A 10,661-nucleotide genomic window follows, 5' to 3' on the forward strand; every position below is an offset into this window, starting at 1 on the left:
AAAAGTTGTATCGTCTGTAGTGTCCAGTACATTGGTCACTTCACAAGTCAATTTTGTTTTGATAGAAAAATTCCCGGCAAGTTACAAGGTAAATATTTTTTAAATTATGTAGCGGCAAGACTAATATACATGAACAGCTAAGTGGATTTAGAATTGTTGTTTCAACTGTTTTGGGTCAATTCTCTTCAGATTGCTTACATTTTAGATGGATTTCTGTAATCCGTATCTAAATCTTGTAGAACAATGTTCTGTGTAATGTTCTGTTCGTGAACATAAAATGTTTGCGCTAAACCGAGATGCACTCTTCACACTGAGAGACCTGTTTTAAGAGGAAATTGAATATTGACCGGAACTACTTTGGACAATAAAAGGACGCAGTGTTTCGTCTCGATAGTGATAAATAATCTCCGGTGTAGTTCTCCAGGTATCGCGCGTCCCTAGAAACTGGGAGCCCCGGTAACACAACGCAAACACAGATAAACAACGCTCCCCAATACGCGTGGCGCTCGCCTGATAATCCTTTAGACACATTATTAGTACTTAATTTCTATTAAAAATGTCTTCCGAACTATTAGTGTCAAGGCCATTTTATGACACTAGGGCAGTATCCCAGCAGGAACTTCTGCCACCAAGATCAGATGCAGAATTAATGGTTAAAGACACACTGCTTCCATCCTCTGGTCTGGCCACCGCGGGGTACCGGTCCGCTAAGTATACCCCTTACGAGTGGAGCGCCAAAAACTACGCCACTCTCCTCCAGGCAGTGACTGACCGCGACACCGCGGAGAGGCTTAGACACGAGTCCAAGAATCTGCACAAGGAGACGGAGGCCGGGACGCTGCGGACCCAATCGGAGGGGACGCGGCACCTGGGAGAGAGGCTCCTGGACATCCACTTCTGGAGGTCGGAGCTGCAGCGGCACATCGAAGAGCTGACCTCGGAGACCGACCTGCTGCTGGGCCAGAAACGCCGGTTAGAAAAGGCGCTGGAAGCCACCGAGATCCCTTTCGCCATCGCCACTGACAACCTGACGTGCCGGGAGCGTCGACTCGGGCCTGACTTAGTGAAAGACGATGTGGAGGAAGAGCTGCTTAAGGTGACGTGCTAATATTTTGACCGTCTTTGTGTTCCCTTAATCCGGTTGTATTTAGCTTGTTGTAGCCAGATGTGTAAACATAACTGTTATATATAATAATTATAATGTCTTATTCACAAAGAAACAGTGTAGCTGAAACGTGAAGTCTGGGTGTTAATCGAAAGCTCAGAAATACGTTATGTGTCTAACTTTAACGTTAGCTAATTACGTTACCAGGCTAGTTATTCCAGTTCCAGTTATTAATTATTTTTGTTTATATGTATGTATTATTTCTTTTTACAAAGGAGGTGGAGCTGATCAGGAGCGTTCAAGCGCTTTTGAAAAAGACATTAAACCAAACCATAAATCAAATAAGGTGAGATAAAAATGTTTTCACTGTTATCTTTTACCTTAGGCCACGCAGAATGCTGTCTTGATACCAACAGTGTGTATGACTAAGGATGGTCAACTGGAATTCAGACTGGGTAGGGCCCATAGCACACAATGATTGATGAGGAGGTGCACCATAATGTTCTAAATGTAGCTGTTTCGTCACCAGAGAGGATAAAACTCCTCCAGACCAGTGGGCCTATCTAATCAGATCACTTATAAATGGGTGAAAGGAGAAAGACATTAGAACCTGGCTTGCAGTACAGGTTTAGAGACATGGACATTTGAATGTCTAAGAATTAATTGCTGACTAAAAAAACACACATGTGCATAGCAGTCACCATCTGATCTCTCGAACCCCTAGCTAAGTGAAATCTGATACAGTGCAATCCAGCACTTTATGTTACAGGTCATTGTTAGCGACCATGGGTAGGGATATATGATGCAAAGTAGCATTGCTCTTATGGATCCTTGTTTGACACCATATGAACACTGTACAAGATAATGCTGTTCTTTGAAACCAGTACCCTCTATGTACACATTAGTATGAATAAGTAATTATTTCTCATATGATAACTGTTAAGGAGTTAAGTGTTTGCTAAAAGTTTGATTTGCGTGCTTACATATTAGCCACTGTTTCCAGTGTGATCCTGACTGGCAGCTCTGCCTCTGTGTTCTTTTTGCACATGTGATATACTTTTGTATTGCCATGATGGTCTAGTACGTTGTACTGGATAGTAATACGTGCCAGATAAGCCAAAGTAAAAAGAATAAATAAGACATGAATCATACACAAGTAATTGCCCATTGTGGACGTAGTGTTTTCCCCATGGGCATTTGTTTCATCACTTTACATTTATTTATTTATTTTTATTATTTTTATTAATTTTATTTATTTTTAAATTGTTTCTTGTTGCCGCCTTTACCCTGTTGACGCTCATTGCGCCGTTTGAAGTTGTTGAAGTTTGCCGTTTGAAGGTGTATCGTATTAGTTGCCCTATAGGCTGTAATTGTACAAATCTGACAGTACTGTGTCCTCAAACAGACCTTGCTCTCAGCTGAGAACTGTCTCATTGTGGAACTGTACACATCCTGTCCCCGTACTGTCGCTATACTTGCTGTATGCACTTTTGTAAGTCGCTTTGGATAAAAGCGTCTGCTAAATAAATAAATGTAAATGTAAAATTTAGCAGATAGTCTTATCCAGAGCAAATTCCAGCACAAGACGACAGAAGTGTATTCATCCAAGTTAAGATGTTCCTGCAGGTATTCTGGGCCTGGTTCTGGCTCTGCCTCTGTCCCCCTGTTATTTTGACAGTCCCCCTCTGTCTCTCTCAGGGCCAACAGGGCAGCGAAGCAGACGCTGGAGCTGGACTGGTCAGACAAGTTTCAGGCCTACGCCATGGACGCCCAGTGCGGCCGCTACAACAACCGGAGTGTGGACACCCAGCATCACCCCAACTCCGCGAAGCTACAGGACCAGTGAGACAACATACCTCCATCTCGCTCACTCACTTCCTCTCTCCTCCTCCCCCTCTCTCTGTCACTTCACCTGTCTCTCCCTCTCTGTGGTTCTGTGAATGTGAGGTTTCCTTTTTGTACAGAATCACATCTCTGTTGTTGTGTTATTAGAAACCTGAAGCTGCTCTGGAGTCAGGCTATTAAAACTTATTATATGTGATATTATTTATCTATTTGCCAGTGCTTATATAAAGACTGACTTATAAGGTTAATAATACATTTAATGCATGTTGCAGGAGTAATAAAACCAACAGTAAGTACAGAACTGTAAGTAGCCTTCAAGCTTTAAAATATTAAAATATGAACATACCTGTCCTGAACACTTATTGATTTACTGAGGTGAACAAAGGAGGCTTACAGTGATATATAAGAATGAAAGTGAACAGCATATCATTACCTTGAAAATAAATTGTTTACAGCTGCCAGAGTTCAGAAAGCTCAGAAAGCAACCTTTTGATCTCCGTGATGCTGTCCTCGTAGAGAGGTTAACGACATGATGGTCACTACAGACTGCTATGGCCTGTTGTTCCACTAGAGGGCAGCAGAGCACCAGCAGACACAAGCATGCCCGTTAAACTCCAGCTCCGTTTTCTCTCAACTTTTACAAGTTTATTACTCTCTCTTTTCTGCAGTTTCTCTTTGCTTACCACCCATTTTTCCTCCTTTTCTCTTTTCCACCCATCTCTTTAGGCTTTCCACAGGGTCACCTCTATGTTTGCGTATGAAATGGCCCGTAAAGATGCCAATGTCTATCGCCGTGAAAATAAACAACCAGAATGTGAAAATACATTATAAATAATGCTATCAGTGAGTGCACTGTCGGCATGTAACTCGGTAGCTGGAAATACTTTGTATGACGTCAATAAATAGGCCTTGCACGCATCTTTCAAAGGGTTCTCAGTCGACCCGGTCATGGAATCCGCACAGCTGTGCTGGCACCCCTAAGAACCCACCCCCCCCTCCCTCACCTGGCCCAACCATAAAGCCCAAGCCTTCGGGGGGCCTCAGGCCTGAGCGAACACATCGCCAAGCCTGTCAATCAACAGCTGGGCTCCCAGCAGGCGCTTCACTGACCGGGCTGCATTCGATACGCACGCCTCGCGCCCCCCTCCCCCTCTCTGTCTCCCTCACTCAATTTCAGCTCTCACTTTTCAATATCACTCTGCCTTATTGGCATGACAGACGTTCGTCCGTGTTGCCATAGCGTGTACACGTCAAAAAGAGAGAGAGAGCGCTAGTGCCACAACAGCACAGGAATGCAGTAACTAAAACTAATCACTTTCAAGGATGAGAGGTAATCATACTTAAGGATATAACGTCAATATCAAGACAAATAAAACGGCATGAAATTAGACAACAATGAAAAAGCAATATAATGTTAGAGACCTAAAATCATGCGAACGAGATGCATTTTTTGTTTCCTGGTTGTCCTCCGAGCTACGGCAGGCCACAATAGAACGGGTTGCCAATATTGCAGACCCATAATCCTCTCTGCGGAGAACAGGAAGTTTATCTACACCCTGACGGACAAGGAACTGTGGCTAGATTTCTGAATTCATCCCTTTTCTATCCCTTAATTGCCTGTAATTTGGCTGTTAGGAGGATGCAGACTGCAGTGTGAGCACACCCTCTCCTCTCTGGGTGGCTAGATACGCATGTGTCAGCCAGGCTATCAGCAGCTGTGCTCACTGGGTCTATACTTATCTTTAAGTCTACAATATCTTTAAAAGTTGACAGGTAATTTTCTGCAGTGATGTACCTTCTTTGTGTGTCCCAATGGGCGATGTAATTCTTTTTTTTGTCAAGGTATAATTTGTTAGCCGGTTGAATTCAGGATAGTGAGACTCAGCGGGCTGAAGTGAACTGACTTCCTGCCTCAGCTCGTAGCATTGCAGGCCCATGTGGCCATAGCAGTCAGGATATTTCCAGGTGAATCCAGAATTCAGTTCACCACTTTTAATTAATTAGAGCTAGGTATTGTCTTGATTCAGACTTGCATGTATCGTTGGGCATATGAAACAGACAAACCAATAAGTTGAAAAATAGTAATGATGAAACAGTATCCTGTAAGCTCCACATTTGTGGAAGACTGCTTCAGATATATTTCCCCGGAGTTACACTATCTGAAAGTGTCATCTGAGTGTCCTTCGCGTTGCACAGATAGCCCTGGTTGCTTTAGTTCTTAGTTTGCTCACTGCCAAGAAGTGAATGTGCTTTTATGCAACCTCTCGCGGTGTCCGCCAGCAGCAGCATCATCACTCAGGGTTTCAGCAACGCAGCTATATATATATATATAAAAGAGAATAGCTCTGATTAAGGTTGCCTGACCGAAACATTTGCTAACTTGCACTTAACCCCCTGTACTTGGGCACCTCCCTTGCATTTACCTCATTTCCTTTGGTGGGATTTTTTTTTAGCTCCGGATAATAATGGTGTGCGGTGTAACCCGTAGTGCTGAGTTCAGTATTTGCTTATAGGTGCAGCATCAAATACTTTTCAGCACATAACCTCTGTCACCGGCAATGTAGACAGATTCTCAATTATAATTTGGAAAGTAAGTTAATTACAGTATAAGCCTACTGGTTACATAGTTACTTAGTATATTTTTTTTTGTTTAGTGCAAATTGAATCACTTTTTTATGTATTTCAACCGCAAGAGGTTGTTTTGCTCACCTGTAAACTTGACAGGTGTATAATTTTATGGGAATGGCGAAAAAACAGTCTTTCTCAAGTCTGTGTGCTTGTGTATGTTTGGTTACAAGTGGTCTGGAGCACTCTGAATTGATGAATACCAAAATGTTTGTCATGTTGATCATATGCACGCTATATGCACAAAAGAACGTTCATACACATGAATAGTGAATCTGGCCCACTGCGTATATCGATAATATTGCATAAATGTGCCTAGATTACAGTTTGCACAGTTTGCTCTGGGATTGTTACAGTCTGATATGTCTCCACTCTTAAAGAGGGGGCTTATAAGCACCATGACTCAGAAGTGGCCTGTGCTCTGATAGAGTAGTTTTTGCATACCTCCCCCAGGATCTCATTGGAGGTGCCTTCTCTCCTGGGGTGTCCCTCTTTAGGAATGGCCTCTCTGCCTGGTTCTTGTTTCTCTCTTTCATTGTCTCCCAGTGAGAATGCACCATGTACCGAGAGGGCCATATCTCCATAGTCAATGTACACCAAACCACTCCCTCTTTCACACCCCGTGCTGCAGTCAAACCACCTCAGAGGAAAGGTCATATTCTCAGAAGTCATATTCTCCTACGTACTCAGAACAGGCCCTCTCCCATCCGTCATGCCACCCACAGGGGGGTGAAACCACCGCATGGAAATTATCAGAGTCTATTATGTGAAACCGCACCCTTCCTTCCTGTTTGCGCAGTGAAAATGTAAAGTGAGAGAGAGAGAAAGAGGGGGAGAGAGAGAGAGAGTGAGAGAGAGAAAGAGGGGGGGGGGGAGAGAGAGAGATAAGGTTTTAAATCAGCTGTGGGGTTTTAAATCAGCTGTGCAGTCTGTGGTTCATCGCACACCCCCCACCCCACCCCGGGGTCTCCCTCCTCCAGCGTCACGAACCGGGAGTCCTGGGTGAAGTTCACGCGGGACAACCTGGAGCTGGCGGGCCGGGAGGAGCAGAGCTCGGCGGAGCTGCGGCAGCTGGTGGACCGCGTGCTGCAGGACACCGCCGACGACCTGCGCTCCCAGTGCGCCGCCGTCGACTCCGCCTTCGCCCGCCGCTGCCAGGAGGTCCACAACGCCAAGGTGCAGCTGGAGCTCCACCTGGCTCAGGTGGGTCACCCACGAGGCCCAGCTCTGGCTTCCCTCACCCCTCCCAGTTATAGCGAGTGGCAGGACGCCCCACCCTTCACTTACATATGGCATTGTCTGTTTCTCAAGGCTCTTGGCTTCCGGAAATATCTCTTTAAAATCACTCGTCTTGCACCTAAAGTTTCTTTTTTTAGTTTCTTACTTTATTGAGCAGGGACCATGCGCAACACATTAATTGCACCAGATTTAGCCATGTAGCTAATTTGCACATGGAGTCCCTGGACAGGAGGCACATTAAAGCATTAAAATTACAAGCAGTTAAAATACATTACAAGCAAAAACAGTGCCTTTCTAACGCTGAGCATGTACGAGATTCAAATCCAGGCACCGCTGCCTCTGCTTCTGAATACCCCAACGCCACCAGGTTTCGAAACCTCTCTGGTCGTAGGTTCCTCTGCTTGTGCTGCTAAAACTCGTGCTTCAGTACAGCATTCTCTGTACACCTACCCGATAGCCAGGAATGCTGATTCCTTGGGACCAATTACCATTCCAGACAGCACCACTCTGAGCCAGAGCAGACAGGATTGAGATGTCCTCCCTGAATCAACTCGTTTTGTGTGGGGAGAACTCAATGCCCTGGGGACAGTGAGGCAGCTAATTTTCACAATTACCCTTAACTAAACAACTTTAGGTCAGATTTTTTCCGAGTCATGCTCAGGAAGACAGCAGATTTAATGGTGATGGTGGGCAAAGTAGGGCGCAAGGCATCTGTTGAATATCATGGTAGAGACATGTTAGCAATGTAATTTGAAACACTTAATCATGCACCTGGGCTTATTATTTTAGTGGCCTCTATTTGACCTGGAAAAACACATAGTGCCTTGGGAGTGCAAGGCATTGTATCGCTAGGCAACAGTAGGGGGTGTGGTTAGGTGGCCAAATGTTGACAGCCAGTTTGGGAATTTTGCCACGACACTTGAGGTAACACACCTACTTTTTTGAAAAGTGCCCTGTGACCACAGAAGTCCGGACTGTGTCAGGAGTCAAGACGTCGTTATAATGTCTCATTTATTGTTGGACTGTATCAGGAGTCAAGACCTTGTTATAATTTAATTTAAGGTCTATAATGTCTCATTTAATGTTGCGTCTCCCCCAGTGCAGTGTCCCTATTCACTGTATTGGGGCATTGATACATGATCTAGAGCAGGGGTGGCCAGCCCTCTCCTGGAGAGCCACATGTCCTGCATGTTTTAGATCTCTCCCTGCTCCAACATAGCTGATTCAAATGATCAGTTTGTTATTCAGCAGCTTCAGGAGTTCATAACGAGTTGATCATTTGAAGGGGTTGGCCACCCCTGATCTAGAGGGAAGACTGCCCCCTCCTGGCCCATCAAGAGAGCCATCAGCAGTAGCTTAGTTATTGCATGTAGTTTCCCATCCATGAACCAACCAGACCCAGCTATCAGGAAGGAGAAGGCTACAGGACTGTCCTGGCAAATTGGCATTTGAGTGTCTGTGTATGAGCCCTGATTTTTAGAGTACATCATGTCATGTTCTTCATTTTTGATGAATTTGTGCTGAAAGCAACGGCTGTACCATTTCCTCTTTGACACTCACTCACCCGGAAAGCTAAAATGTATCACAAGACACAGACTCCTACTTAGTGGTTTGCTGATAGTCAACCAAGATATAACATGTAGAACCAGGGTGGCACAACACCAGCTGTAATCAGAACCAACTGTTATAGGAGATCAGGGTCCAAGCAGGGTCCAGTTGCCATGGACATTCTGAAAGACACATGTTTTTTTGATCATGTAGGCATAAAGACACGTGATTTTTGAACACACTGGGACAGCAATGTGTTGTAGTGGTAAGGAGCAAGGTTCTTAACCAAAAGGTTGCTGATTCAATTCCCCACTAAGGTGCTGCTGTTGTAGCCCTGGGCAAGGTGGTTAATCCACAATTGCCCCAGTAAATATCCAGCTGTGTAAACTGAGAGAATTGTAAGTTGCTCTGGATAAGAGCGTCTGCTAAATGACAATAATGTAATGTAATGTGGCAGTTTGATATTACAGTCCTCTTGCATGTATTGTGAGGTGACCCATGTTTTATATATACTAATGTACTGTACCATCTCTGGCTGATGTGCTGCACAGTGCTGAAGTGATTATAATCCAATCTGGTCAGCGGTGTGACTGACTCGCTCGTCCAGCCCTAACGGCTCTCGCTCCCCCACCCCCCCCTTCCCCTGGGTCAGATCCTGGAGCAGATTGGGGCGCAGGAGCGCAACATCGTCGCCCTGCGTCAGGCCCTGCACGATAAGGAGGCGCCCATGAGGGTGGCGCAGTCCCGGCTGTACGAGCGCGCCCAGAGGCCCAACGTGGAGCTGTGCTGCGACAGGCCCCAGGTCAGGTACGTGGAGCGGCAACCGGGCACGTTGTAATAGAAAGGTCCCTGGGTTCACTGGCGCTGGTGGAATGCCAGGTGGCATGCCTTGCGGCAGCGTAGCATAGTGGTTAAGAAGCAGGACTCCTAACCAAAAGGTTGCCAGTTCGCACGGGTGCACTGCTGCTGTACCCTTTGGCAAAGTACTTAACCTCAGTAAATATCCAGCTGTATAAATGGATAACATTATACAATGTACAATACATAATACATAATAAATAATACTGTAAAAAAAATGCCTGATGACTTCTCAGTGCCCCCTCAGATGGTGGTTCCTCTGGACCAGCAGTTGAGGAAGTGGATTAAACTTGTCATGCGACCTTAAGAAATGAAAATCTTTGAGATGCTTTGGTGGGCGCGCCCCGTGCATGAGCTGAACGTATGATTTTTTTCCCCCCATCTCCGTCCCCGTTCCCAGCCTGGTGGATGAGGTGAGCGAGATCACGGGCACCATGGCGGCGCTGCGGGAGAAGCTGGCCGAGGCGCGGCAGTCTCTGGGCGACCTGGAGGATACGCGCATGGCCCTGGAGAAGGACATTGGCTGCAAGACGAACAGCCTGCTGATCGACCGGGAGAAGTGCATGGCCCATCGCACACGCTACCCCACCGTCATCGCCCTGTCCGGGTACTGAAAGGCCCCGCCCGCACTGCCTGTAACATCCGTATCCCCCATCATCACCCTGTCCGGATACTGAGAGGCTCCGCCCTCACTGGCTGTAACACCCATATCCCCTATCATCACCCTGTCCGGATACTGAGAGGCTCCGCCCTCACTGTCTGTAACACCCATATCCCCTATCATCACCCTGTCCGGATACTGAGAGGCCCCGCCCCCACTGTCTGTATCCCCCATCATCACCACTGTCCCATAACCTGCATCATGACCAGTCTCAATTATGATGGCTCAAACACACACCCCTTCCTGTCCAAATATAACCACGACATCAGATACTGTTCACATACTAAAGGCCCAACCGCCCTTGCTCGTCCCAGTGTTAGCCTATCACTCTGTCTACATGCTAATGACCTAGCTGTCCCTAAATCTGCGCACTAATGTGCAGGTCTGACTGCTGAAACCACAGTGTGTGTACCTCTGAGTCTGCGTGTCTTTGTTGGTCTGTATGTGTGTACACAGACCTTTCCCTACTCCTTCTGGCTTTCCTTGCTTGCAGTGTTCAGATCTGTGTGGTTGAAGTGAAAGCACAAACAGCGGTTAAAATATCAGCAATAAAGGAAGGAGTGAATTTAAACCGCTAGTGTTTTTTCTTTTTCTTTTATTCTTATTTTCATTTTTACAATTTTAATTCATGGATGCTTGACTTACATCCAAACCCACGAGAAAAGGCTGGCGCAGGAAGCACATTGTAGCAGTTGTCAGCGATGGCCACTGCAACCTGCACGTACTTCACGAACTGCCGCGGGTGGGGACTTGCAACAGTAGGTCCGCTTTGACCTGCCT

General features: G+C 46.0%; 1 protein-coding gene across 1 annotated transcript; it reads left to right on the plus strand.

Moving 5' to 3' along the window:
- The first annotated feature begins 556 nt into the window (after window positions 1–556).
- On the plus strand, window positions 557–10,186 carry tekt4 (tektin 4). The gene is made up of 6 exons (XM_036550001.1): window positions 557–1,096; window positions 1,381–1,451; window positions 2,804–2,947; window positions 6,556–6,778; window positions 9,015–9,169; window positions 9,621–10,186. The coding sequence occupies exons 1-6, from the start codon at window positions 557–559 to the stop codon at window positions 9,832–9,834; spliced, it is 1,347 nt and encodes a 448-aa protein (XP_036405894.1). The 3' UTR covers window positions 9,835–10,186.
- Window positions 10,187–10,661: the final 475 nt, after the last annotated feature.

Source organism: Megalops cyprinoides, chromosome 1 (genome assembly GCF_013368585.1).
Source record: "Megalops cyprinoides isolate fMegCyp1 chromosome 1, fMegCyp1.pri, whole genome shotgun sequence".
In the NCBI taxonomy this organism is placed as follows: Eukaryota; Metazoa; Chordata; class Actinopteri; order Elopiformes; family Megalopidae; genus Megalops; species Megalops cyprinoides.

Coding starts and splice junctions, on each gene's coding strand:
- tekt4 (XM_036550001.1), top strand. CDS start 557: ATGTCTTCCGAACTATTAGTGTCAAGGCCATTTTATGACACTAGGGCA. Junction 1,452..2,803: donor CAAACCATAAATCAAATAAG/GTGAGATAAAAA, acceptor TGTCTCTCTCAG/GGCCAACAGGGCAGCGAAGC. Junction 9,170..9,620: donor TGCGACAGGCCCCAGGTCAG/GTACGTGGAGCG, acceptor CCCCGTTCCCAG/CCTGGTGGATGAGGTGAGCG.